This window comes from Trichoderma atroviride, chromosome 7, assembly GCF_020647795.1.
Source record: "Trichoderma atroviride chromosome 7, complete sequence".
Lineage (NCBI taxonomy): Eukaryota > Fungi > Ascomycota > Sordariomycetes > Hypocreales > Hypocreaceae > Trichoderma > Trichoderma atroviride.
In genome coordinates this window covers 287,473-314,793 of record NC_089406.1, presented here as the reverse complement: position 1 = coordinate 314,793, position 27,321 = coordinate 287,473, and the positions used below count along the sequence as shown (strand labels likewise).

General features: G+C 46.3%; 7 protein-coding genes across 7 annotated transcripts; 5 read left to right on the top strand and 2 right to left on the bottom strand.

Moving 5' to 3' along the window:
* Nucleotides 1–3,022: 3,022 nt before the first annotated feature.
* On the top strand, nucleotides 3,023–5,411 carry TrAtP1_012090 (uncharacterized protein). Its single transcript, XM_014090459.2, has 6 exons — nucleotides 3,023–3,456; nucleotides 3,513–3,926; nucleotides 3,991–4,298; nucleotides 4,356–5,027; nucleotides 5,079–5,222; nucleotides 5,274–5,411. The coding sequence occupies exons 1-6, from the start codon at nucleotides 3,304–3,306 to the stop codon at nucleotides 5,305–5,307; spliced, it is 1,725 nt and encodes a 574-aa protein (XP_013945934.1). The 5' UTR covers nucleotides 3,023–3,303; the 3' UTR covers nucleotides 5,308–5,411.
* A 1,934-nt stretch (nucleotides 5,412–7,345) lies between these two features.
* On the top strand, nucleotides 7,346–9,005 carry TrAtP1_012089 (uncharacterized protein; the record flags this gene model as incomplete). The annotated part of the gene is made up of 3 exons (XM_014090460.2): nucleotides 7,346–7,896; nucleotides 7,969–8,102; nucleotides 8,170–9,005. 3 exons carry the CDS (start codon nucleotides 7,346–7,348, stop codon nucleotides 9,003–9,005), a joined length of 1,521 nt encoding a protein of 506 aa, XP_013945935.2.
* Nucleotides 9,006–9,388: 383 nt separating this feature from the next.
* TrAtP1_012088 (uncharacterized protein) lies at nucleotides 9,389–11,007 on the top strand (the record flags this gene model as incomplete). Its single annotated transcript, XM_066115385.1, has 5 exons — nucleotides 9,389–9,416; nucleotides 9,538–9,635; nucleotides 9,698–9,771; nucleotides 9,850–10,018; nucleotides 10,681–11,007. The coding sequence occupies 5 exons, from the start codon at nucleotides 9,389–9,391 to the stop codon at nucleotides 11,005–11,007; spliced, it is 696 nt and encodes a 231-aa protein (XP_065971483.1).
* Nucleotides 11,008–16,546: 5,539 nt separating this feature from the next.
* On the top strand, nucleotides 16,547–17,594 carry TrAtP1_012087 (uncharacterized protein). The gene is made up of 2 exons (XM_014090057.2): nucleotides 16,547–16,961; nucleotides 17,017–17,594. The coding sequence occupies exons 1-2, from the start codon at nucleotides 16,742–16,744 to the stop codon at nucleotides 17,529–17,531; spliced, it is 735 nt and encodes a 244-aa protein (XP_013945532.1). The 5' UTR covers nucleotides 16,547–16,741; the 3' UTR covers nucleotides 17,532–17,594.
* Nucleotides 17,595–17,618: 24 nt separating this feature from the next.
* TrAtP1_012086 (uncharacterized protein) lies at nucleotides 17,619–19,649 on the bottom strand. Its single transcript, XM_014090078.2, has 3 exons — nucleotides 19,168–19,649; nucleotides 18,630–19,104; nucleotides 17,619–18,574 (listed from the first exon to the last, which is right to left on the bottom strand). Exons 1-3 carry the CDS (start codon nucleotides 19,475–19,477, stop codon nucleotides 18,028–18,030), a joined length of 1,332 nt encoding a protein of 443 aa, XP_013945553.2. The 5' UTR covers nucleotides 19,478–19,649; the 3' UTR covers nucleotides 17,619–18,027.
* Nucleotides 19,650–21,109: 1,460 nt separating this feature from the next.
* Nucleotides 21,110–24,095, top strand: TrAtP1_012085 (uncharacterized protein). Its single transcript, XM_014090462.2, has 3 exons — nucleotides 21,110–21,607; nucleotides 21,660–22,091; nucleotides 22,154–24,095. Exons 1-3 carry the CDS (start codon nucleotides 21,299–21,301, stop codon nucleotides 23,924–23,926), a joined length of 2,514 nt encoding a protein of 837 aa, XP_013945937.2. The 5' UTR covers nucleotides 21,110–21,298; the 3' UTR covers nucleotides 23,927–24,095.
* Nucleotides 24,072–25,151, bottom strand: TrAtP1_012084 (uncharacterized protein). The gene is made up of 2 exons (XM_014090463.2): nucleotides 25,003–25,151; nucleotides 24,072–24,954 (listed from the first exon to the last, which is right to left on the bottom strand). The coding sequence occupies exons 1-2, from the start codon at nucleotides 25,072–25,074 to the stop codon at nucleotides 24,211–24,213; spliced, it is 816 nt and encodes a 271-aa protein (XP_013945938.2). The 5' UTR covers nucleotides 25,075–25,151; the 3' UTR covers nucleotides 24,072–24,210.
* Between the last annotated feature and the right edge of the window lie 2,170 nt (nucleotides 25,152–27,321).

Here is a 27,321-nt window from a genome sequence, read left to right as displayed (position 1 = left end):
CGAGATTTTGAGGGCTGAAAAGAGTTTGAGAGTCTGTTCTTTCACTCTAATACGCATGGTTATTATTTCCTAAGCTGTTATATGTCTTATTAAGTCGTCGTGTAATTCAGCGCTGAGTTATGGGGCGGGGTGAGGTTTCAGCTACAGCACCACAGCAACAGAATGCGCCTTGTTACTCACGGCGGGTCTCGGGCCGTTAGGCAAGTTTATCTTATCCTCGCTTCATCTCTCATCTCTCATCTATACAGAAACTACAGCTCTACTGATCCATATCCGTGCACAGTGCCTTGAAGCTAGATTTTAATATGCTTCTTAGGTATTACACGGCAACGTCTTCCGAGAAACATGGTGACTTGTACTAGTGAATACAAGCCAACTGTGACTATTGAACAGCGTGCTGCTGTAGTATTCTAACCCAGGCGGTTCTTCGTCTTAGCTGTGCCAAAGTAGCTACAACTCAATAAATTTATATTAGTCTACCATGTTGGCTTGCGAAATGCAGCCGTTTTACTTGTACGAGAATAAGCAAACATGTTTATTACCCTGCTTATGGAACCAGCAGCAACTGCGATTTCACCGGCACTTATTCATCTTATTCATCTTAAAAGTGATTGAGCTCTAGAGCTGGGGTAAAGTCCAGTGTATGGCTGTTGGGCTCTCGATTGACATTCCAAAGAAGCTATGGGTATTAATTATATTATAAGAAGGCATTTGACTTTCGTCACATGGCACTGCATAAAACGAAACCTCAAACCCGAGAGTTGAATTCGAGATGCTAGGAGCCCTGTAGATCATCGTTTTTAACGCTTCTAGATCGGATAATGCTTGGCACGCTCTTTGGTATCTGCAGAATATGCATAATCCAATCTATAAATCCCGTGCGGCTTAGCGTACTGGCATGCTGCGTATTGATGGTCGGAATTTTTCGAAAGAATTGCAACCTTGAGCTAGTCTGCCAGAGGAAGCTGCCGAGTCAGCTGAATAGTGCTAATACGCATTGGTGAAGCGAGAAAGATTCTAGAGAGGAAGATGTTCCGTATTATGTTTCGACGCATGGATTTCCCGATATAGTACCCATGTAAGCATCAATATTGATTACTTACATCATCTGCGTCAGCTGTTCATGATGGCTATGAGGAATTACTCCAGCAAACGCAGAACTAAGACACTAAATAACAAAAATATTTTGCTTATGCCAGCGCGTGTACATTGCACTGACTTTATATGCTATCTACGAGAGGCAATCAGCACAACTGAACACGACAAGAGATATGCTCATGCTACAAGGTTTATCATTTCACGGTCCCGTGCGAATTTTACCCCATTCGGAGTACACGATGCTGCTAGCTGGTGTTTCGACTTGGCATCTTATATCCGGTTATCGTATTCCACCAATCGCGCGAAATCGCCCCCGATTATAGATGTAATCAAGACAGGCTTGGAGTGGGTCTACCAACAGACAGCTAGGTACGGATACATACCTCGCAATATCTAGCAGAAATAGTCATACGTACAGCAGTAACACTGCCAGCTAGGCAGTAAGACCTATTCGAAGCTACAACATTCAATGCAAGATTCCTGAATGGGACAAGACGTCTTTTAGCATCTTTACGTATGGCTTTTCCGCCGACATTTCCGATCCGATTCCGTAATCCTCCCGACTCTGGCCTTGTCAATAAACATTGCCAAGCAAGCGGTATGCATCTGTGATCCTGCTTTAACTTCTGCCTAGAGCAGGGGTATTGCAAAACTCAGCGTTGCAATTCCTATTCGTATTCAATAATGCAGAGCGTGGCTCCATTGGCCATTTGTTTCTCATCTCATGAGACACATGTCTGGACGGGAAGAATATTAAAAATCCGCTTGGTCCAATCAATAAAGCTTTTGCGACGGCCCGAAGCCTGATGAACCCAAAGAGGTAGCTTTTGCAAGATCACAGCCCTCCATCTTTACTCACATTCACTGCCCGCAAATTTACATTCTCTGAGCCTACAAGCGGAGCGAGCGCGCGCATCCTGGCGAATGCATATAAATCGTCCGTAGTGTTGGTTCGATTCTGCGCAGCTCTAACTACATTGGGGCGTATTATTATGCCTGATATTACTATAAAAAATTTCAAGACCTGTAGGAGTGTATACGAATCGTACGACGGTATTGTTCTTTTGCTTGGTCACTCACAGTTGTCTCCGTATTAGCGTCTTACTTGGCACCTGTTTCTAATAGCTATAACCTTGCTTGATAAACTACGCGCTCAAATTTGGTTGCTGGTTGAAGCTTTTTGACTTCTCTGTTAGAAAACAGCTGACACTGGCTTAACACCAAGTAACTGAGAGGCGACATGAATGCCGAGTAACTAATAAACTTAGTTTACACCATTGAAAGTATCACGAGTTGCATTTTGGCAATGGACGGATCGTTCTAGGTCCTCACGGTGGTCATTGAGTTGTATTGCTAAATTCTTATTGAGCGAGATTGTTCGGAAATAGGTTAGCTAGCTGCGCTGGCACCAGTCTACGGGAATCCTCTGCACGGCAGTAGGAACAATTTGTGGAGACACGGAGATGTGATGTTATGGAAGGAGTTGCCGAGATTTTGAACTGCAGGCCTTGGTGGAATCTGCTCGGTCGATTGCATGCGCTTAGCAGTATTGAAAGTGTCTAGATTTAGTAGCTATTGGCAATATGAAGAAGAATGGTGAGCTGAAATTTTTGGATTTCAAGACTCCAAGATATGAAAGACAATGTCAATGTTTCAAAACGGAAGAAACAAATGGCGGCAAATTGCAAGGGACAGCTCCTGCAATCATATAGCATACTAGTAATCAGCTCAGAGAAGGTATCCCTGCAAGGCTCCGCCGATCCCGCGTTTAATAACCAGCTCTTCGGCATCGGCTTTGAATCCTCAAACTTGAACGCAGTTTGTGGCCCTGGGGTTAGGTAACAGCGGGCCTAATAGGCCGCCATTAATTTACTCCGTACACTAGGCCGCTACCAGCAGGATGACTGTGTCCCAGCAAACTCAGCCCGCAAATCTCCTTCGGACCGACCCAGTGGCATATTCCAGCTTCCTAAAACGATAGGGGGCTGCACGATATTCCCACAAACTCCTGCCCCTTTCGTCAGCCTATTCGCCAAGTTTACTATCCATAGGCATAGAAGCTATTCTGAGAGGATGAGAATCTCACCCTCGTCGGGTGTCGGATATTGTAGCAGATATATAAGAGTAGGATGAAGCCCAGGAAGAAGAAAGAGACTTGATCATGTCAAGCGGCTTTCTCGCAGTCACCTCTTTGGCACATTCACGATGAAGTCGATTGCAGGAGCTTTCCGCCGCGTCGGCCTGACCGCCTTCGCCGTCGCCGCAGCCTTGTCCTCCCTGGTCAACGCCGAGATCGAGGTCCGATCTCTGGAAGAGCGTGCTGCTTCTGGCAACCGTCTGGTCTTTGCCCATTTCATGGTTGGTTACTTGTTAAAATGCTATTTTGCATACGAGTTAACTAACATTCTCCGTAGATTGGCATTGTTGGACAGCGTACCAGCGCCAGCGACTATGATGCTGATATGCAGCGTGCCAAGGCCTATGGCATTGACGCCTTTGCCTTGAACATTGGCACTGACTCTTACACTGATACTCAGCTCGGCTTTGCCTATCAGTCTGCTGCCAACAATGGCATGAAGGTCTTCATTTCCTTCGACTTTAGCTACTGGCAGACCTCCGACGGCACCGGTGTAGGCCAGAAGATTGCTCAATACGCTGGCCAGTCTGCCCAGCTCCAAGTCAATGGCCGACCCTTTGCCTCGTCCTTCATTGGCGACGGAGTCGATGTTAATGCTATCCGCTCCGGTGCCGGCTCCAACGTCTACTTTGTTCCCAACTTCCACCCCAACACCGATACTTCTACCATTGACGGCGCTCTGAGCTGGGGTGTGAGTATTTATCGCCTTCATTGGCCGCCGCGTATAAGTAGAAATGGTGCTAAATTTTCAATAGGCTTGGGACAGCAATGGCAACAACCGAGCTCCTTCCAACGGCGTCAACGTCACTGTTGCTGAAAACGATGCTGCTTATGAGAGCTGGCTTAACGGAAAGACCTACCTCGCTCCTGTCGCTCCCTGGTTCAACACCCACTTCTCGAGCAAGAACTGGGTCTTCCCCTCTGGTGATCTTCTCTTCACTCGCTGGAACGAGGTCATTCAGCAGGGCTTCCCCATGGTCGAGATTGTCACTTGGAACGATTACGGCGAGTCCCACTACGTTGGACCTCTTAGTTCCGAACACTCTGACGACGGCAGCTCAAAGTAATTTCTATATTCCCCAAATAACTAATCGATGATTTACTGACTCAATTCTCCCAGGTGGGCCAATGACATGCCTCACGATGGCTGGCTGGATCTCTCCAAGCCTTTCATCGCCGCTTACAAGAACGGTGATACCAACGTCGCCAACTACATCACCCAGGATCAGGTCATTTACTGGTACCGCCGAAACTTGAACAGCCTCAACTGCGACTCTACCGATTCCCTGGGCCGTCCTGACGGTTACCAGACTTTGAGTGATACCGTCTACGTTGTTACCCTTCTCAAGTCTGCCGGTTCCATCACCATCAAGTCTGGTAGCAACTCCCAGACTTTCAACGCCGGTGCAGGCGCCAACATCTTCACCGTGAACGCTGCCCTTGGTCAGCAGACTTTCACCCTGACCCGTAACGGCGCCAGCGTGTTGTCTGGAACCTCGCTGATGGACATCACTGCTGTCTGCACTTGCGGTCTTTACAACTTCAACGCCTATGTCGGCACTCTCCCTGCTGGCGCCTCTGACCCCCTCCCTCCGGATGGTCTCGCTCAGTTGACCGCCGGACTGCAGGTCACGACTTGCAAGCCTACGCCTTCTCTGGGAACAAACCCGCCCACAAGCACCGTTAACAACGGTGGTGGTGGCAGCTCTCCCACTCCTACCAACTGCAATGCCGGAACTGTGGCTGACGGCGAGTCTGGAAACTTCACTGGCCTGTGCCAATTTGCTTGCTCGTAAGAAATACTCTTCATCTGATTTTGGTCATCTAGAACTCACAATATTAGGTTCGGATACTGCCCGCCCGGCCCTTGTGTCTGCACCGGCTTTGGCCCCTCAACGCCACCAGCGACGAATGGCCGCAACGGCTGCCCTGTCGCTGGTGAGCCCTCAGCCTACGACGGTCTTTGCAGCTTCACCTGCAACCACGGGTATGTATTCACTAGTCTATCATGATGAACAACGTGCTAACTGCCTTATAGTTACTGCCCTGAGGGAGCTTGCGAGTACTGTTAAAATCTGAGTCGTCAAGATTGTAGCCATTGCTAGAATGGCGTGTATATAGGAAGCTGTAAATAATTAATACCAAAGTCCATTTGTCTATGGATAGTACAAGATAACAAGCGTGTGCGTTGTGATTAATGTGTCCCCTTTCTGCTATCGGGCGTTTTGCTGCCTCTGTGACCCTTGCTGGTATCTGACACTATGGTCACGATAGTAGACCTTTAAAGCCTCCCATTTTGGAGCAGATGTACTAACAGCAGGGCTGATATTAATCCGAAATGCGTGCTCTGAGATCGTTGTCACTTTTGCATTCTTGTCTTGGCTCTACCAACGAGAGCAATTTGCAAAAAGAAAAGTTATCCTATCCCAATTCTGTTTTCCAGCATTTCAGCTATCGCTCGTCAAAGCAGTCAGTCCACATATGCAATCACTTAATTGCTATATACGTACACTTCAAAGCAGTAGCAGTAGCAGTAGCAGTAGCAGTAGCAGTAGCAGTATTCTGAGTTTCTGGAACAGTGACATTGACGGAAAGCAAGTAAAGAAAATGCGTTTGTTTTTGTTATTAAGTAATTTCAATATCACGGTAGGGATATTTGGCGAAGAAAGTTATAATATTAAGTTTTGTAGTATTCATGTGAAATATTGAGTAATATGTTATTACCTTCTAAATTCACTGTATAAACCCCATAACTTGGCGCTGACTCAAGTTGGCCTCATCCGTCTCCTTATGATATAATTGTGCCATTTTGAAACTCATCAAGAGCTATACTAAATTCATGAGCGCCTAAACATTACGTATCTCAGAAGGTCCCAGGAGCCTCAACAAAATCCTTGTTTTCTAACCCCCCCCTTCCCCCCCCCCCCCAAGGCTTCATAATATGTATATATCCTCAGCTATATCCTTTTCTCTTCTCCCACTTCTCAATATTTCCGACTCTCTTTTACTCAAGTATAACCAGCACTTGTTTTAAGATATACTAATGGCACATATGATAAAGAGATATCAAGTATCTCTGCGATATTCAAGGTGGAGATCGATTTATGTTACTCTCAATATAATAAACATTTCTTACTCTAGAGGTGCTTAAACATTTATCCGGTGTCGAACTTTCCTCTCCCTTCCCAGATCCTGATTAAATGAACCTATGTTTTTATGCTTCCGAGTTATTCACAGTGATACCTGGTGGAACCAAGAGCAATACATATTCATCATTAAAGCCGAGGCTTGGACTAAGTAAGAATGTGAGGATGGCCAGAGAAGGTATTCAAATATATAGCACGCAGTGTGATTTAGTCATTGGTGCGGATCAGTGTATTTCTACTAGTATATGGACTATAGGCTTTGGAGCACTGTTATGTACGAAATGATGTCTGCATGATGTCGAATCCTTGTCTACTTGGTTCCTTATTAGAGTAGGGCGGAGAAGAAGACAACTAATAGCCACACTAGCCATTGCAATCAGACGACTTTGCAGCCTTTTAACCAGCATTTGGGAATTATTACCTGATAGAGCTTGACATCAAATAGAATAAGAATAATATATCTCTATATCACCCGGATTCGCTGCTGTACTCTGCAGATCAAATCATTGACGGTTGCTTGCGTGCCGCTAATTGGTGCGCATATTCCACCTCCACATCTGGGGTAAATATACTACCAGAAAAATACCCGCCGCGAGTTAAACAGAACAGCTCCAAGGCTTATGAGGAGCTAAACATCAGAGTCGAAGAGCAACATCACGACATATTTTAACAGGAATATTTAGGCTGCTTTAAACAGCCGGTTTATTGGTAGGTAGCATTCATTGAGTAATAGGTCATGTCTTTTGCTATTGGAGGAAATTCGTCTTATGCTTCATATGCAACCCCAAAACAAGCGTCTTGGTAGACTGAATGGCAAGTATAAAAAGCCTAATTCGACCCAACATAGGTTCGAGGTTGGAATCATTTCCATTGCAGTGCAGCTTCTAATACTTCACGCCAATTGATAGTTCGAATTCTCTGTTGTTGTGATACATAGAGCAGCTAATACTGGCATACACTCATAATGGTCTCTCAAACAATCCCTCACCGAGCCCATGCGCTCGCCTTGGCTCTTCTGGCCACAGGCTCTCTAGTAGCCGCTGGGCCCTGTGATATTTACTCTTCAGGGGGCACTCCTTGTGTCGCAGCACACAGCACCACTCGTGCCCTCTACAGTTCTTACAGCGGCTCTCTCTACCAGGTGAAACGCGGCTCTGACAATGCCACGACCAACATTGCGCCGCTTTCTGCTGGAGGGGTGGCCAATGCTGCCACCCAAGACTCTTTCTGCGCTGGCACAACTTGTCTTATTACAATCATCTACGATCAGTCTGGCCGGGGCAACCATCTCACCCAGGCACCTCCTGGCGGCTTCAACGGACCCGACTCTGGGGGATATGATAACCTTGCCAGTGCGATTGGAGCTCCAGTTACACTGAACGGGCAAAAAGCATATGGCGTGTTCATCTCCCCAGGCACAGGGTACAGAAACAACGCTGCTTCAGGCACTGCCAAAGGCGACGCGGCGGAGGGCGTTTATGCAGTATTGGATGGATCTCATTATAATGGCGCATGGTTGGTCTATCCTTTGCCATTTAGTTGAAGTTATGCTTGTTTAGCTGAAGCTGTGCTGACTTTTTAAACTAGTTGCTTTGACTATGGTAACGCGGAGACTAGCTCTCGCGATACCGGCAACGGCCACATGGAAGCCATATACTACGGCAATTGTAATGTTTGGGGCACAGGAAGCGGTAGTGGGCCATGGTTCATGGCGGACCTCGGTATGTCTTTATACACGTCAACCGATTCTCGTGATATTAACAGCGTGATATTGACAACGTGAAATAGAGAACGGTCTGTTCAGCGGAGCCAACCCAAAGAACAATGCTGCAGATCCATCGATCTCGTACCGATTTGTTACAACAGCTCTGAAGGGTGAGCCTAACCAATGGGCCCTTCGCGGTGGTAACGCCGCTTCTGGCTCGTTGTCGACGTACTACAGCGGCGTACGCCCAAGCGCCTCTGGATACAACCCTATGAGCAAAGAAGGTGCTATTATTTTAGGGATTGGCGGGGATAATTCGAATTCTGCTCAAGGTACCTTCTATGAAGGTGTCATGACCTCTGGCTATCCATCTGATGCTACTGAAAACTCAGTGCAGGCAAACATCGTGGCCGCCAAGTACGCCACAACCTCTTTGACAAGCGGCCCAGCTCTCTCTGTCGGCTCTCACATCTCCCTGCGTGCAACTACGTCTTGCTGCACAACTCGCTACATCGCTCATACCGGCTCCACTGTGAATACACAAGTTGTGTCATCCTCCAGCGCCACTGCTCTCAAGCAGCAGGCTAGCTGGGTCGTCCACGCCGGGCTTGGAAACAGTGCCTGCTTTTCGTTTGAGTCTGTTGATACTCCCGGAAGTTACATAAGGCATTACAATTTCGGCCTTCAGGTGAATGCCAGCGATGGCAGCAAGCAGTTTAATGAAGATGCTACATTTTGTCCGCAGGCAGGTCTCAACGGCCAGGGCAATTCAATTCGGTCATGGAGCTACCCTACGAGATACTTCAGACATTATGACAATGATCTGTACATTGCAAGCAACGGTGGCGTTGATACCTTTGATGCTACCGGTCTATACAACGATGATGTGAGCTTTGTGATTAGTTCAGGATTTGCTTAAATCGAACGTCGAATTACGAATCGGTGAAGCTACTCTAGGTATAGAAGCAATAACTTGTATATTGGCTTCCGTAATAGTTAGGTATCTATATATAAAAATATATTTTATACAAAATGGCGTGATATCTCACCCGAGTTGAAACGTATTGCGATCACATTGAGGATTGCGCATTACGCAGCGCATTCCAGTGGCTAGTGCGCTGAAAGACGCTATAACTCAGAGCACTAATAGTATATGTAAGATGTAAGTTGCGACAAGGTGTATAGATAACTGCAGGTGCTCAATACCTCTATATCCAATCCCAGCAATCCGATCCATTGAGCGCCATATTCTTCAGGTCCAGGAGATGTATCTTAGGGGCCTATCTAATCGCTATCAACGCCATGGTTCAGCGCTCTTCCCCTCGTTCGCGTTCAACACCGCACATGCGTCCAGGCAATGATTTCTTCTACGCGCTCTCTCTCCACAATCTTTTGTATATTTGTTTCCCGAATACCGCAAATCATCGACTTAATACTCATCATTCAACCAGTGTCCCGTACAAGACGCCATCTCCCGCGCCTCCCTCGCTCCCTCTGCGCCCCAGTGCCATCGCACCAGCGGCAGCCTCCCCACAGCTGGGGGATTCGCGTGAGTTTCCATGTAATGCCATTGGATGAACTTGGAGAAACTAATCATGACTTGCTGTATAGCCCAACCAACTTGATGCTGCCGCAATTGGAGCTCCAGCTTCGGCTCCGGCCCCTCCTACGCCTCCACTAAAGAGGTGAGTTCGTGTAAGTTGAGGAGATCTCGTCGTTTTGGATCATGGGAACTAATTGCGGCTCGCTGTATAGCCAAACAGACAGCGGCGAAAGAAGAATTACCGCCGAAGAGAGCAGAAGCAGCAGCAGCAGCTCTCAGACAAGATCGTTGGCCATGTACTGCTGCAACGGCTCCTCGGGCGCCTTGACTCACGTTCAAACGACCAGACTGCACTGACGGACACCGTGGTCCTAGAACTGGGCGAGCTGGTAGGGACTTGGTGGATGGGATGTGTGGGATGGACTTCCTAGTTGACGGTCTTGGGCGGCTCGAGGTTGGGGACGTCCACGAGGTGATGTGCATCAACTTTTGCTATTCGCGACCTGTGTTTGAGATGCCTTGAAAGTTGGGCTTAGCAGGGGCAGGCTTGATGTGTACCATTCTCTCATCGCTGACGCTGCTGGCTCTCTTCTTTGCCCTCTAATGGCATCCTCCCCTCCCAGTCCATTCCTCCTTGTTCCCTCGGTCCCTTTTTTCAGATTTCAATCTTCTTGGGTTGCCTCTTTGGATAGACTTCTTCTTCTATTAACCTTGTCTCCCTTTGATAAACTTTCAGTGTTCCTTTTAGTAATGTAACTTACTACATATTCTTTTTTCCTTTATCCCTTCGGCGTTACATCATCAACTCCTAAAGTTTTACCTCTACTCCCCGTGAATTTCATCATCTTTTATGCAATTCTTCTACACTTCTCCCCTCACTAATCTTCCTTACTACTAACTAAAACAACTAGAACAACAGCATCGCTAGATAGTAATAGCGGACGCAACAAACAGCGGAAGCTAGTCAGCCTTCCTCAAGGTAAATAATCCTAAACCACACCCAAACCGCAAAATCACCTTTCAACATCACCATCTCTAACAACTCCAATAGTCAATTGCCTTCTTTAACAGCGACCTCTCCTCTCTAACCGTACCCCCCTTCATCCTCTTCTCCCAGTCCCTCACTAAATTCTTCTCCTGCTGGACCACCCGCCCGCCCATCTTTACCGTTGCTGCGCACAAGTTCGATTCTGCCAAGCGCCAGAACGACTCCCGCAGCGAGCAATTCGGCAACAAGAAGAAGTCTCCCAACTCGTTCCTCCGCGAGCTCTTTCTCGGCAGCGGGATAGCTCTGTTGTTGGACCATTTTCCTTGTTCCAAGCTGGCATTTATTGCTCCTCAACCAAGCGCAAGGAGAGCTTCAAGTTCATACATTTAATGTCACAGCCTTTCGTCTCATCCTTCAATCCATTAGCATGGTTGAATACCATTGCATTTGCCTGTACATGCATCACCGCAGATGCTGCACCACGGAGACAACTTGTACTCGAGGGTCGAAGTCGGCCACCAAGCCAACATGGAATACCAAGACAATATTGACAAGGAGGATAACATCTTGTTTAGATTACTGTTGTTCTAAAACAAACCTCTCTGCAAATCCTTCCATCGCCTTTTCAAAACAATTTTCGCTTTCCTTAAAACATTCCATTCTCTCTAAACCGGTAAAATATTCTCCCTGCTTTGCAGAGTTTATTTTACTCTTATTCTTTAAACAGGGGGCTTCGAGATGATCCAGGAGACTATGTGCCAAAGAAATGGCTTACATGAGTTTTGCCATAAAGTGGTGGTTCCGTTCATACAAGAGCGGCCGAACAAGTTTGTCTGGACCGGAAAAGAAGCCCTCAAATTCATGATCTCTAATTTACAAGTTGATGTGCTATGGCAATCGATTAAGCCCTAGGCGCGTCTGTCCACGGGTTCAGTGGGGAATAACGAAAACGGCGTGACTTCCAGTTGCTTGCGTGCATATTCCAGTCGAGAGTCCCAGCGCAAATACGGAGCCGAGATCCTTGCAAAAGCCTCTGGTGATGAGGCGTCGGTTTATTTAGGACCTGGACGAGGCCTCATTGGACGGTGGCTCAAGCCGCGGATATGATTAAAATTTGTAGTAATTCTATCTCCAAACAACAATTCCGCTCTTGTTGAGCTCACCGCCCACGTGCTCCCGTTTGTAAATACCTCTGAGTCTGACCGAGTCGGGCATCTACTACCTCTCTACTGACTTTTTGGGATTATCCTCTCATCATCTTCGTCAATATCGCGTGCAACATTCCAGTCAGCCGCATCATTACAACTAGCGATGGAGTCACAAGAAGGAAGGATATACAGTCCCTCAATTGTTAGTTTTGACCGTAAATTTTATTGACAGTCATGGTGACGGCATCAAATAGCTTTCTACTGTGTCGGGTAATGTAGGTCTCGGCAACAGGGCTGCAGAGTCATTTCCGTCTAGCGACGTCATCCAGTTGAAACGACAGTGTTGAGTGCAAAGGAAGGAAAAGTTGAGCGCAAGTTTTGACCGAAGAGGCGATGAAGCGCAGAAAGCGATAGACATTGCAGTGCGAGTTGCAAGGGGCGGCTTAGAAGGCCTGGCCTCATGTTAAAAGAGTAATTACCAAGTTCAAAGATACAGCAAGCGATGTAGAGAAATGACTCCAAAAACAAGAAGAATGTTGAAGCCGTCAAGAATGGTGCTCAAGTTCCGAGTAAGGAGGCGCGCTCAGCAGAGGCGCAGAAGACAAAGGGACAGCCTCCTCCCGCCCTTATTCAAGGTCTCATCCGAGCATTATGCGGGAATATGCCATCTTTAGTGAGAAGCGACGTAGAGGAGAAGTACACACCTATAATTTACAAGATGACAGAAAAACAAACGAAAAATTATGTAGCACCCACGTGTATTTGTCGTAGCAGTAGGAGCAGTAGGAGCAGCTAGTACTTAGGTGATGCCTCGGCCACGAAGCTAAGAAAACCTTTAATCCAAAGAATACATGGAGGCTGTGTTTTCACGGTAAGAGATTTGCTCTTTGGAACTATATGAAGATGCAAATCCACGCGGTGCTTCTTCGTTCTCTATGACATCGCCTAATAGCTTCCTCCTACTAAGATAGCAGCACGTACCTATCTATATATACCTGTGCAGATAATATGACGTTTCTCTTAGCGTTTCCATTCTATTGGAAGACTTGGCTACATTCATTACGCGGTGAGAAAGAGGGCGAGCATGATTTGCAAAGCCTAACAAGTGAAGCGGCTTCCTTGAGTTTCTATTTCGTCTCATGAATTTCCAAGATCCACTGCCCGCCGCCAGTGAATTGGTCCTTTATGCTGCCATGGCCAAGAGCACATTATCCGGTCCTGATTTACTACCAGTACCAAGGTATAAGCGCCTTGGTACCCATGTGCATGTACCTCGTGCTTCACAGTCCTGCTTCATAATCCCCTAAGCTCTCCAAACGCATATTCAAATCCCGACTTCTTCTCAAAATCTTTGCCAGCATATAAATGCCATTGCCAGCGCGTCCAAGACAGCCGGCTCGTTCTATGAAATTCTAGACGGATCCTTTCCGCCTTCTCTCGCTGCTCGGCCCAACAAAAACGCGATCCTTGTGTTAGAAGTACGGACCTTTGCCCTATGGCAACGGCATAAATCACTCTCGCCGCGTCACGACCATCCCTCAACTCAAAACAAGAAGGCAATCCTCTTATTACAAGTATTGACTTTTGCCCTTTGTGGCAACGGCGCACCCATGTCGCAGCTCAAGTGCATCAAGCGTATCTCCTCAAAGGCATTCCTTCCGGCCTTCCATTTTCGAACGCAATCCTCTCATCAGAGGCGCGGACTTTTGCCCTTCGTTACAACGGTGGAAGATGATATCTCGCGGCGTCACGACAAATTAGCGAGCCAAGAGATGGAGACAGTGAGACCCCTGAAAAGCCTCGTTGCCGATCATCCCGCCAAACGGCAGCTTCAGCAGTTGTCAAAACGTGAGAGGTATCGGCTGAAACCGCATCTACGAGTAGAAGCAAGCTGCGGCAACATCCCAAGCACAAGGCTGCTGAGGCTGCAAGGGAATCTATAAATCTTCCCGGTAATCTGCTGGGCGAGGTACTCGTTCGACGGATAAAGAGATTCATCGCATGCGTATGTACGGACTTTTTCCTGGGCAAAAACGGCATAGAGACAAGGCCTCGCCAAACCGAATGTCGTGCCATATTAACAACCGCATAATAATTCCATTATCAAAGGCCCTGGGGCATCGAAAAGTGGCGCCAACAGGCTTTGCAGGACAGGTTGCAGCAGCGTAAGAGAAGACTTTAGAACACATCAACCGAGCGGCCCAAGAGAAGTTTGTTCATGGCTTGGCGATTGTCTAGCAAGAGGCTGCCAAACACACCATGAACCGCAGGAGTCCCGGCCATCACATCCTCACTCAACGCCACGCGTAATATCCATGGCCACAGCATTAACAGATGCAGATTTAAGACTAGAGCATCAGGAGGCTGAGATTCCTTCCCCTTCGCTAGTGAAATATAGAGCATTCTATGCAATCCCCTGACATAGACTGCCCTGGATCCAGATGAAAAGACAGAAGCCATGTCGCTGTTCCCCGACAAAGGATTAGAATATGCGCGGCCCAACTTTACGTCGCTTTTGGATGCCCTTGGAGCGGAGAACATTCAACCGATTCTCCTTTCACGGAGCGTCTTCCCCTTGACAAGAAGCCGCTTCCAACAGGCAAGATTGGCCAAGGCCTACGTAATAAGGACTTTGTGTGGGCGCCCAAGCCATACCCCTCAGTCTAGAAGCGAAAAGCCGTGGCCATGTTGTGTTCACAAGCAGAAATTAGTAAAAGAGGAGTCGCCGCCAAAGAGAAGCAGTAGCAGCAGCAGCAGCTCTCGCCCCTCCTCCAGTTCTGGCTTTGGCTGTTGCTCTCCCAGCACCGCCTCCGCCAGTAGTAGCACCAACAGCAACACTACGAGGAGTCGGCGTGTCAGAGCAGGGAGGTTGTACAGCGTGGAAAAGAGAGTTGGGGTAAACTCTAAGCCCCCTTGGATTCCGAAAGATGTGCCCATGGCAATCTGCCTCTATGACACGGCATTCAAATGCCCCTGCAAATTCCTAATCCAGATACTCGAGCAGGCGAGCGTCCACCCCGCCGTACAGCTCACGGATTACGGCGCTAGCGTGTGCCAGCCGTCTGTCTTCAAGCTGTTGAAGTCTCTCCCCTGCTCATTGAGTGGTAGATGTGCATGTATATGTCAACCTCCTTCAATTGTATAATACGGTGCGATAGGTTGTTGGTAGGAGTTGCGCCAAGCTGCGGCGGTTGGGTTGGCGTTTCGGGCCACCTAAAAGACACGCTATACTAAAGCCTTGGGGAGAGTCAAAAATGCTGTGAAAGAATGGTCCGCACTGTCCGCAACCTCAAAAAGGCGTCCACGCGCAGACGACAGAATTCAGCGAATTGCTTGCCTATTATGGACAATAGATCTCGTATACCTTCGAACCCTTAGGTAAAGGCTTTCTTAAGGCTGCTTGCCAAGTGACGGGGGGCAAATCAGAGTTATAGAAAAGACTCGAGGCAAGAGTTGCGGTATAGCCAAGTTTAGAATACAACTGATGGCCGTTGCAGCTCACTTGAGCCAGCCTTTGATGAGATTCTTCAAAAGTCTCATTTCAGTCAGAGTGTCGAGACGCAAATTGCACTTAGTCTGAGTCTGGTCTGGCATACCGTTATATGCAGCAACCTCTCTCTTGCTAGGTAATATTAATGCGGCTCTTAGACTGGATATGATGTCTGAGAAGGCTAATAGTAGAGTGCGATAGACTTGTCGGGTCAACGGCACTGATCTCTGCCAGGGCATCGATGCTGCATGAGTGGTGAATTTGGTGTTCCAAGGATTTGGAATGAGTCAAAGCAGGCAGAAATATCAAAGTGGAGTGTTAGAGTGTTTTAATAACATAATATTTACATTTTTAGGATACGAGTTAACTTGATTGACTGTTTCACATTTGACGAGTGCCCGATCCATGCTATTCGGCCGGCGGACGGGTGATTCGGGAGCATCCATGACTCGTCTGCTAAGCTTCAATATCGGACAATGAGAGAGTTAGTTGCAAAAAGTGCGCAAACAGGCGCAACAACAATACTTACAACAGTCAAGAGGTAGGACACATGGCCTTGCTACATAGGGATTTTAGTCAGCACCATTCTCATCCGCCATGAGTCTTGGCTAGGAGAACCAGGATCCAATCCATCGTATCCACACCAATCAATCACTTCACGAGTGAAGCTTAAGCATTCGGATAACTTAACATTGGGGCAGCTTTAGGGTTCGGGTCAAGCATGAAAGAGCATTAGGGCGAAGGTATTTGTGGACGGGGCTTCCATAAATCGAAAAGAGATTATCAAGCGGGACTAAGTTCAAGATTCGAGCTAGTCGGAACAAATGTAACTTTTAGGTACTGCCAAAAGATGTACGATGCTTCGATTTACTCATTCTATATATAGATAACATATATATTTAGTAAGTATTTCCGAACGCTGCTCTTGGCATTGAACAAGTCAGGTAGGATTCATGAAAAGATTTGCGAAAAGCTCTTACGATCGTATATGCATCAGGGTTATTGTGCATGGTGGAATTGTGTTAAACTCAGCCAATTCAAAGAAAAAACTGAAAGAAAGAAACCCTCCTGCCCACCTACCTTGCCATGATCTGATAATGTGTGAGTGAGATTATCTGTAAGTCGATGGAGATGCCGCATTATCGTGGTGGCGATTATTAGCCTTTCCAGCCCCACATGTCATAACTGCCTAATTGGGTAAGTAAAATTCACTGAGCACAAGGCACAATTCGGTGGAAGCTTCTATGACCCCGAATTAGCCCGGCTATACACAAGAAGTTTCTCATTTTGACTCTATCTCGGCGCCGTATCGGATTGATCAAGCTTATAACCTATAAACGGTATATCCGTACGTCATTGCAGCGATGGCTGCGACGAAATATTTAAAGTGTCCGCTATCCTTCACTTTACAAGACTTACACACACCAGGCAACTACCCAGACTTTCATCTTTTATACTACAATCTCAACCCTCAACAAAAGACACAATGTGCCAGAACGAAACTGCAGCCAACGGTTGGACTAGCACGCCAGCTAATGCTGGTAAAATATTCAGTGGCCAGCCTTTCAACAACGACCCGGAGCCTCTTTCAATCGACAGCGTAAAGTTTCCGTTTGACGATCCTGTCGTTGCAAAGACTTTTGAATATGCACAGAAAACTTTACCTCGCGAAACTTTGCACCATTCCATGAGAGTCTACTTCTACGGTATATCAGAGAGCCCTCAGACTATACTTTTGTTTGTTTGTTAACAGTGCATCAGGAATGGTCATCACCAAGCAGCAATTTCCCCAAATTGCCGCTTCTCTCAATCCTGCGACATGGGCTTTGACATGCTTGTTACACGATATTGGCACCACAGAAGAGAATCTGACAGCAACGCGCATGTCTTTTGACATTTATGGAGGTATCAAAGCACTCGGTATTGTCAAGGACTTTGGCGCTACTCAAGATCAGGCAGAGGCTGTGTCTGAGGGAATCATTCGCCACGAAGATATGGGCGTAGATGGGACAATTACTTACATTGGCCAACTCATTCAACTGGCCACGACGTATGACAATACTGGCGTTCACCCGCATGTTAAAGACTTTGAGAAGTTGGTTCACGACACTACTCGTGCGCAAATCAACGAAGCTTATCCCCGCCTGAAGTGGAGCTCATTCTTCTCTACGTTCATTCGCAGGGAGGAGACGTTGAAGCCCTGGTGTCATTCGACGCATCTTGTCGACTTTGACAATGAGATTGAGACAAATGCCCTGATGAAGCAATGGGAGTAAAGTAGTTTGATAGTATTTCTAAGCCTCTCCATTTTGCTTTATATAATATATACTCTATTCTCCACACAAGTTTAATAGTTCACAAAAGCAGCAAATTCCACATTCGAACTTTCCAAAGCAGCCTATCAAAAGTGAATGGAGTTTCAGTTGTTTTGCTTTAGGGATAATGCTACCGGCGACCATTCTTTAAAATAACCCTTACTTCCAGAACTCTGCAACTCAAAGGCTTAGCGAAAAAGACATATCTTGAGGCATCGTGTTAATGTTACTTCAACTTCGTGTCGTGCAGTTTGTCAGGAATGTACATTGCTCATAATCCTCGCAGATAAATTACTATAGCGACCCTGTTTCAAGCATGGCCGTTTTTGCAAAGCTATATAAGAAGCCAGCCATAAGCCAACTCGTCTATGCCAGTCGTCCCCTGTATTCGAGTGTCTGTCTGTTCTTTCTTTTTCCAGTAGTCTTGCAGAATTTTCGAAGCACTAATCACATTTAGTCAATTCGTCGAATCCCAGAGACTCCCTAGAAGTCCGATGACAGCATCTTTTTGGCTTTGTGCTTGGCTACCAAGACCGGCCATAAACGTCGGCCAGAGAAGGCACTTAAACAATGTCGCATTGTTTTTAAGAGTTTCCACCAGACGAAGCAATTGAGATACCAACTCATCATTTCGCGTTGTGTCTGTCCATGGGCCAAGGACATGCCTTCCATATAGCAAAGCAGCATTTTTGTAGGCTTGGGATAGCATACAGAGCTGATCGATTTCCTTGGTGGAAGACGGTTCGGGTTGCTGGAAATTCGATGCCCATTCAAAGCAGTTGAACTCTTCAGTCAATTCGAGCATGGCGATGGTATCGATAGTACTTCTTTGAGATTCCATAAGAGCTCGCTGATTGGAAAAGAACGATATCGCTCTTAAAATGAATTCGGGGCATCCCAAAAAGCTCCTCACAATGGATTCTTGGTGTATGCTCTCTTGACCTTCGACAGGGCTTTCAAATACTGGCGTCGAACTTGAAAACGCGGTTCCGAGTGTTTCAATTCTGTAGCTGTCAGTAAAAAAAAGGTTCAAGATGTGGAGAAAAGAAATTTGCGTACAAAAAAAGCTGCCTGGTGATGAACTGTCTTATCTCCGTGGCCGTCTGCCCATGGTCTACCTTGGTATCGCCATTGGAGCCCAGCTCGGCTAGTAACTGATGTATGACTTTGGCACCTTGAATGTGCAAACTCCAGCCATCAATCCCCGACTCGAGAAGGTCAAGAAATATCAGTAATAAGATACTTGCCAGTGTCGCATCCTTCTTACAGGACTCTGTATGCGACAGTGAACGGGATAGAGCATCTATAGATTGCTTTTTGAACTGCAGTGCAGATAGTTCAGCTTTTTCATATCGATGTGAACTATTCGCCTCTATCCGATCAAAAGAATATCCCGTGTTGGCAAAGTGCCGCGCTGCCAGAGCGACTATGGACTTTTGCAAAGCCACATCTTCCAGAGCGTAAGGAAGTAATTTGCGGAAAGGGTTGCTGTCACTGTCGTACAAGATGTACAGTTTGCAAACACGTTTTTCGTCTACATTGATATCAGCATACTCGTCAAAGCAAAGCTCCCTCCGTCAAGCTAGCGCCAACTCACAGTAGTCGATATAAAATCTCTCCACGCTGCTTACATGAGGATCCGGCAACGCAGGCGAAGGACCAGCTTCCATAGCCCACCCTTTCTGGGCATTTGGCAACAGTTGTTTTCGCCTAGGCTGTGCTAGAGGTGATTTATTTGTGTCGAAACCTTGTCCCCTCATCTTACCGCGAATTGCTACGCCTTTCACCCATCTCAATGGTCTTTTATCGAGGCATTCCAGCCCCGCCTTCTCACATTTGGCGCATGGAAAGCGGGATTGATCGCACTGAATAGTGCGCTTGCGACATGTCCAGCACGGCCCACGCATCAAGAGAGTGCATCTATTTCGATTATGACGGAGGATGCAGAGGATTTGGTTCAAAGGGCAAAAGATGACGAGGCCGCACTTTCCGACTTCCGAGGTGCTTCCAAGTGCATGCTCGGGCCGGAATTATAGTGGTCCGGCATGATCCAAAGGCGTCGCCGGCAGAACCTTATCCTCGTCAGGCACAGGATTAACATGTATTGTAGAATCTTTACAGAAGAGTAGAGTACAATGTATTAAAGGTATAAGCAATGTAGATTGGGCTACCAAAGGGCGGATGTTGCCATGGCCCACCATTTCGCCCAACTTGGTTTCGAAAAGTCACCTGCTTCTAGCGTTGCTAAACAAACTCTTTTTGTATTAATTTAAAGGCTGGATGGAATCTGCTTTGCTGCAACTTCTAGGAGTTGACACAGCTTTAGAAAACTAACAAGGCATATTGCGGGCGTAAATGTACACATCAACTTTGTTTGTGAGCATATTTGTTTACAAGTCTAGGTTAAGAGCACCAGTTGCAGAGTCAACTCCCCAGTGGAGCTGCTCCCCCAGGAATATGGATACTACACCAACCATCGGTCAAAGGAAGCGATCCTCGATCATCGATCATCGATCTCTATCGCCGGCAGCCAAGGAAGGATTTAGATCTGCTGACGCAGGAATGACAGCTTCATAACGGGGACTTTAGAGCACGGAAGATTCTCTGATCACTACTGTTATTCATGCCAAGAGCAGTGCTTGAGTAGAAACCAGCCCCTGGTGGAAATGCCAAGCGCTATAGCCGTTGGTTTCCTCGTATTGGGGAAATATTACACTCACCAGACCTGTTATCGACCAATGGAACAGGCCGTTTCGCGAAGTTTTTACCCCACTTCAATGTTCCCAAGCAAGCCAAGAACTCCGCGCTCTTCTTATTTTGTCTAGTTGCCGGCTAGCGCTCTTTCAATAGTGGCTATGCTAAAAGGGGGAGCCGAGACGTCGCCAAGTCGCATCCTGCTTGAAACGCTACCACAGCCATCATCCTACAGGCGTCTTGCATGCTGTGCAATACCTATTGAGCACAGCCTTTGTGCAGTGCAGCGGGCGTCAGTGGAACAGCCGCTGTGACCAATCTGGAAATCTGTTGATCAGTGCCATATCCTCAAAATATCGATGCAATGCTCAGCAGCATCTTCTCCCATGCCAGCCTGTAGTTAACTGATCGACCCAATAAAAGCTCACGTACTAACAACTTTACCTCGTCTGTTCTACAATGTTTAGTCTCGGCGTAGGACTTCATTTCCTCTACTCTGCATCTCTTAACTCGGCCTAGCCTATCAACGTGGTTTATCTCCCTCTCGAAAAAACGATATACAAGCTGATCACCTACGCAGCTGCTTTAAAGTCTGCCCTTTACTGTGCTCGCTCAAAGTCATCATGTTCTAGCATGGCACTCGAGCCATTCTTTGCCACAGGCTGTTTGTTGGCCGCCGAGACCGTAATGGCCTTCAGGGGTTAATAACAACTTAGCCATTTTGGGTCGCAGCCGTTGTGGATCTTAGCCTCGTTAAAGACCGAATGTGAAGGAGGTTTCGTGTCAAGAGAGTGGTCGCAAAAGCGTATAAAGAAGCTACACAGCCCCTAAATGGCTGTCGTGCACAGTGGAGCTAATTGCTGCGCTGCGCATAGAGCAATTGAATGCGAAGCATGGCACCAATAATAACCGAATACCTGATCGAGGAAGAAATTGCAAGTATGACTTGATACATACGTTCATTCTTCGGCAAGACTTCTTAATTATCTTGGGGCTTTCGTCAGACCGCACGCCCGACAGAGCAAATCGCAACCATGTGGGAGCCACATTTGAAGTTCAGGGATCCCATAACGGGGACGGTTTGGGCGGCCCTACTGTGCACCATTTTCACGGAATATACTTCATCGACGAGATCCGAGATATACTCTGAGCTATTATGCTGGATGATGTTGCCCGCCCTTTTCAGGACTGTGAAATATAGCGATCTAAAATCCGAAATTAGCGGTTCTTACTCAGAAAAGAATACTGCCCAGTCCAAAGCGCCGGGCTCTTTGTGGATCATTGCTCTATCCATTGCCTTTTCATGTGCATATAAGACGGAGAACAGAGTGATCCAATTTTTTGTACGTTGTCTCCATGAAAATGACACGCATATTCGACTAAACAAATGCCTAGCCGGTTTTAACGCCTGTTCTGTTGCTATTGCAAAGGCGATTTCAGGCTGACTCCTTTTTGACGACAATTCCTGTTTCGCTACAAGCGCGAGGCAGCAAAGTTGAGACATGGAAAGTTGTGATATTTTCTACAATGCCAATGCTTGCTTTGGCGAGTAGTGACTATCACAAATCCATTATATCTGTCATTCCGGCCACGGTTCTCCTTCTTGTTTACATGGCAATGATTCCCAGAAGGAAGACATCTACCAACGCCTTTCCGCTCATCATAGACGAAAGTTCCGTCTCATCTCTCTCATCGCGGGCTGTCGTTCTTCTGCTCATTGGGGTGGGGATAGAATCTTGCTTATTTGGCTTCAGCTTGAGTAATTTGGTGGCCGCAATAGCACCAGGCGTTGGAAAGGCTCTGTCCTGGGTCTTTTTAATACGTACAGTAAGTCTGCATTACGCATCTTCTTCATACTCACGCGGAAGCCCTTTTGACATTTTGCAAAGGCTCAGCAAAGCTCTGTGGCTGTTGCCACCGCCATACAAACATTTAGCATTGTCGCCATGATTGACTTCTCTGCACTATCTACGAATATGCATGTGATCTTTTGCATCTCAAGCACACTTTTTGCCATCGGCCAAATTATCCATATGCTGCCCAGGCAAATGAACTATAAGCAAGTTTTGTGGGTTCTTCCACTTCTTGTTATTGTTCCGCACATACAGAATACTGTCGCCATTAATTCGCTAAAGTCCGCGGCTCAACTCAGCTTTGATGATTCTCCCAGTCACCCGGTCGAGGCCATGATAAATAGCGCCAAAGAAGGTTTCGAAAATATGAAGCGAATGCAGTCTCAAAGCTACCTTGCAGCTCATGACGAATATATTCGTCGGTATGGAGTGGAACCTCCACCTGGCTTTCGAGCATGGTACGAGTTTGCTGCTACGAACAATTCTCCTATCATCGATGAATTCGACACAATGACCAAAAACCTTCTACCTTTTCTAAAATTGAGTGGCAAAGATATCATGGACACCATGAGCGCTTTACAAAACGACACACACAGTGAAACATGGGACTGCACGTTTAGTGCTCGAGAAGCTCAGACTTCGTGTACTCATCCTTATCGCTCCTGGGATAGACATATCTCGTGGATGTTCGATACACTACTGGGAGACTTGCAGCTTGATCTGCCACGTATAAGATTCTTTGTCAATCACTTGGATGAGCCAAGAGTCGTTGTCCCACCGCAATTAACAACAGGACAGCATTATCAAGATCAGCGGTTCAATCTAACAAACTTGTCTCATCAGCCCGTCTACAGAACTATCATTCAACCATGCGAATCACACAAGAATGGATACGCGATCGAGAAAAGTGAGGCTTTAACTTTCGGTTTACCGTTCGTCTCCAACTCTAGCTCAGCAATAGATTTGTGCCAACACCCCGAATATGAGCAACAACACGGCCTTATCATGAGCCCGGTATCTTTTAACCTAATCGAAGGCCTAGTCCCTCTTCTATCGACAGGTACTCTCTCAACTATGGCCGATATACTGTATCCTAGTCCTGCCTACCTGGAATCCGAATTCCAATATGAGGAAAATTCCGATATCCCTTGGGATCAAAAGGCCAACAAACTCTATTGGGCTGGTTCGACAACAGGAGGCTTTGCCACGGACGACAACTGGCGAAGCTACCACAGGCAACGATTCATTTCGCTGGGCCAGAACTTGGGCTATAGACAGCATTCTTATTTGCAAAAGAGAGGTGGATACATTCAACGAATAAAATCGTCCATTTTGGATCGGAGGCTATTCGACGTTTCCTTCACTCGGATCTTTCAGTGCACTTGGAAACAGTGCAAAAGCCAGCGCAACTTTTTCAGTCCAAAATCATGGGCTCATAAGGACGCAGCCTTACGGTCAAAGCTTGTGTTTGATATCGATGGAAACGGTATTAGCGGGCGATATTATAAGCTCCTGGCGTCCAAATCAACTCCGCTAAAGCAGACCCTTTTAAAAGAGTGGCATGACGACCGCCTTATCCCGTGGGTTCATTATATACCTGTGAGCCAAAGCATGGATGAACTTCCTGAGCTGGTACTTTATCTCACATCGACTCAACGTGGGCAACAAAGAGCTCAAGAAATTGCAGAGCAAGGCCATGAGTGGTTCCGCAAGGCTTTCAGGACTGTGGATTTTAGTATTTATACTTATCGTTTGCTTCTAGAGCTAGCAAGACTGCAGGACCCAGCAAGGGATGCTATTAAAGTTTAATGCAACATTGTGAGATCCGAAGGAAAACAAGATACCATAGGATTCAGATTCGAAAACAGACAACAACCCGGTGCAAAAGGCGTGCTGTGACCCGATGCTTTTATCTGACTACTGTTGATAGTTCAGACTTGGAGCAATGAGTTATAATAAATATATCATCTTTTCGATACTATGCAATGAATAACTTAGATTCAAGATGTTCTACTTGAATTGATCTATAGTCTAGAAGAGCACCATATTCTATCGTCGATCTGACAACAAAGGTAGATTGTTGAAGCGCCAAGCTATACCCTGACCACGACTCCTCCCCAAACATATGTTTTCGGAGGCTCCGCCTCTCCCTCTTCGGCCATATCTGGCTTCCATTCATGAATCAAAGTAACACCCGGCTCTACCTTCTCAAAGCCCTCAATGATTTGCTCAACGTCGGCCAGTGGTCGCATAATCAGTGGCGTAGGAGTTCTTGCGTATGCAGCGAGAATCTTCTGCACGACTTCTTCACTCAGGTTATCTGTTACCCCATGAGTGATGCTAATCATGCTGCCTGAAGCAAGGTTCTTCTTCAAAATTGAGAAGGTGTCGCGACCCGTGTCAATTGAAAAGAAGTGCACCAGTCCCATCATGACAACGCCAACTGGCTTCGAAAAGTCAATGAGTTTCTTGGTCTCCGGGTGGCCCAAGATGTGGTCCAGTTCAAGCACTGAGCCATGGATAAACGTAGTTGACGGATTTTCACTGAGGATTTGCTGGCCATAGGCGACAGCAGCTTCGTCAATATCCACGTAGACAACACGAGCACCAGGAGTAACTCTCTGGGCTATTTGATGTGTGTTATCTGCGCTGGGTAGACCAGAACCAATGTCGATGAACTGAGTAATGCCTTGGTAACACATATATCGAATGACGCGGCGCAAGAAATGGCGACCTTCAATAGCCATCTCAAAGATTTGCGGGTTCGCCTCTTTGGCAGCAAGCACAGCAGCTCTATCTGACTCAAAGTTGTTTTTGCCACCAAGATAAAAATCGTACTAAATTTGGTTAGAAATTTGGATTATCTGAAGTATTATAAAACATACCATCCGAGCAACCGAGGGTTTCATGATATCAATGCCGCTTGGAGGCGCGGGATCATTGCTAATTTCAGCCATGATGAAGTAGTCTCGAATGTATTTACAAAACTTCTAACGTGAGTCTTAAACAAGCTTCTTTGATCTCAAGACAGAGGGTGAAGAATAAAGAAAGAATTGTCAAAATTGTCAAAATATACCAATGTTTAAATAGTTCAGACGTGATCTCAACAAGTATACAAGAATGGCAGTTACACTCCTACTGCATTAAGAGCTCTAACCGGTTGTTACCTAGGTATTGATAATACATTATCAATACCAATATCGGGAGCCCAAATCCTTTTTTGAATCCTTGGCTTTATCCTATCCATGCTTAAGCTACTAGTAGGTACTAACTCGCACTATTGTAAGAATTTAGACATGTCTCATATAAGCCTTATACATGTGTGGCTAACTAATCAATCCAATTCCCTCTTCCAATGAGAATTCGGACTAGACAATATTGGTAAAAAGCATCTTATATGCATGCTGCCGATGCGTAGCGTGCTTATTTCATTTGTTAACTATATATTTATCCTATTCTTAGCGGCCTTTAACTAAGCCAATCTCATGAAGCTATAGCTAGGTAGGCAACAGGAGTGTGGAAGCAGCTGACTTGGATGGTGAGGATGACAAAGACAGGGGTCGCAAAGGAGCGTGAGAAACAAGGCGAACTATCTCAATAACCGAAGACACTAAAACTCGAGGAAGCAAAAGTGACAGTGGCTGAGAACTGTGATGATGGTAAAGAACTAAACTAGTGACAAGCTGAGGAGGGGGGAACAACTAGCGTCCGCAGAGGCTAACGTTGCATGGCCCTACTAGTACATCTTGAATAAACAAAAGAAAACTAATAGCGATCAACTTAAAATCTAAGGCCTAGGGATCAAAGCTAGCATACACTACTGCTTTCTAAAAGTCTTTATAGCCACTCAAGTCCTAGAGTGTTGGAAGGAACAGTGCAGTGTGGTTGAACCGACAACATGATTATGTAATGGGTATTAGATGAACGATCCACTGAATCCTTCCGTTGAGCTTGGCTCTACAGTTATTACAATAGACTACTCTTCTTGATGTACTATCCTCTACAGAAAGTAAGGGAGAGGGGGTGTAAATCTCTAGCAAGTCTTTGTTTGGTAACTTCGGGAAGAAGGGTTCGGTCATTACGCATTCGATGAAGTGTCCTGGAGACTCGGGTGCTCGGAACTTGCAGCGAGGTCTCGTGTCGTGTCCAAATCTCTTGTACTACCCAACAAAGTCCCCATACCCTGTCATTCCAGTTAGAAGCCTGTGTATGCTTGGGTAGCTGTAGGCCCTAGGCTTCTTAGTGCGCTTATGGGCTTATGTACTATAAGATAATAAGTAATATATTCATAATCAAATTAGAAGCTGTACAGTATATGCTTTTATTTCTTCGTGAGTTTATACTGTTCCTGTTATCACTTACCCTGCTTCATTTTCGTATTTTATTCTTGTTTTATGCTTTTTATCCATCCTTCAATCCTTCAATGTTACTATCCTTATCTACTATTTCCTTTGGTTTGATATGTTTTGGCCTCCTTTTCTTTTTCACCTTGTGTCTGTTGTATTCAAAAGGCGGTCTACTGTAGCATAGAACATATGTGTAGTTTATGTATTGATTCAGAAGAGAGTTTTTAGACTACAGGCAGACTCTACTACCTTTACAGTTAATTGATGTTGTAGAGCTATTTAAAGTTATAGATATAGACAATTACACGTCACAATTTCTACCTAGATCTTTGATTACTGAACGTCAAAGAGACCTTTAATCAGCACCCGATCGAAAAAGTGCTCATGCCTGCGCATCTATTGCTGTAAGAAGAAGCTGAGAGCCAGATTGATCAGCTTGCGTCAATATCATAGTGACTAGTTGCAACGAATCTAGGGTACATGTAGATGATACCTAGATTCGTCAAGATTATGTAGTTTCTACCCACCATAGCTAGATAATCGCCAGTTCCCAGCCTGTTGTAGCATAGACTTATGGAGGAGCGGCACGGTGCCTGGGCTCGGCATAATACAATTCCTGAAATGCTTGCCCCTGCTGGCACAGTGCCATGGAACGCTACGGTGCCAGATGGGCCCCGCTAAAAAACTGCCGCAGTTCCCAGAACAGAAATCCCGCTTTTTTGGGCCACCATGGCGAGATATCTATCGGTAGGTATGCTGAAACTTGCAGGTGTCTTTTGCTCGTATAGGTACGGGTACATGGTTGTTGCTCAATGCCGTGGTGCTTTGGCACTCTGAAACCCTGCTTGCTCCATGCAG

What these genes read in the sequence shown, in the direction of transcription:
- TrAtP1_012090 (XM_014090459.2), top strand. Translation starts at nt 3,304, where the DNA reads ATGAAGTCGATTGCAGGAGCTTTCCGCCGCGTCGGCCTGACCGCCTTC. An exon ending in TGGTCTTTGCCCATTTCATG is followed by an intron (nt 3,457 to 3,512) that starts GTTGGTTACTTG and finishes CATTCTCCGTAG; the next exon opens with ATTGGCATTGTTGGACAGCG. An exon ending in ACGGCGCTCTGAGCTGGGGT is followed by an intron (nt 3,927 to 3,990) that starts GTGAGTATTTAT and finishes AATTTTCAATAG; the next exon opens with GCTTGGGACAGCAATGGCAA.
- TrAtP1_012085 (XM_014090462.2), top strand. Translation starts at nt 21,299, where the DNA reads ATGTGGGAGCCACATTTGAAGTTCAGGGATCCCATAACGGGGACGGTT. An exon ending in ACAGAGTGATCCAATTTTTT is followed by an intron (nt 21,608 to 21,659) that starts GTACGTTGTCTC and finishes ACAAATGCCTAG; the next exon opens with CCGGTTTTAACGCCTGTTCT. An exon ending in GGGTCTTTTTAATACGTACA is followed by an intron (nt 22,092 to 22,153) that starts GTAAGTCTGCAT and finishes CATTTTGCAAAG; the next exon opens with GCTCAGCAAAGCTCTGTGGC.
- TrAtP1_012087 (XM_014090057.2), top strand. Translation starts at nt 16,742, where the DNA reads ATGTGCCAGAACGAAACTGCAGCCAACGGTTGGACTAGCACGCCAGCT. An exon ending in CATGAGAGTCTACTTCTACG is followed by an intron (nt 16,962 to 17,016) that starts GTATATCAGAGA and finishes ACAGTGCATCAG; the next exon opens with GAATGGTCATCACCAAGCAG.
- TrAtP1_012086 (XM_014090078.2), bottom strand. Translation starts at nt 19,477, where the DNA reads ATGCGTGGGCCGTGCTGGACATGTCGCAAGCGCACTATTCAGTGCGAT. An exon ending in GAGATTTTATATCGACTACT is followed by an intron (nt 19,105 to 19,167) that starts GTGAGTTGGCGC and finishes ATATCAATGTAG; the next exon opens with ACGAAAAACGTGTTTGCAAA. An exon ending in ATCACCAGGCAGCTTTTTTT is followed by an intron (nt 18,575 to 18,629) that starts GTACGCAAATTT and finishes TGACAGCTACAG; the next exon opens with AATTGAAACACTCGGAACCG.
- TrAtP1_012084 (XM_014090463.2), bottom strand. Translation starts at nt 25,074, where the DNA reads ATGGCTGAAATTAGCAATGATCCCGCGCCTCCAAGCGGCATTGATATC. An exon ending in AACCCTCGGTTGCTCGGATG is followed by an intron (nt 24,955 to 25,002) that starts GTATGTTTTATA and finishes AACCAAATTTAG; the next exon opens with TACGATTTTTATCTTGGTGG.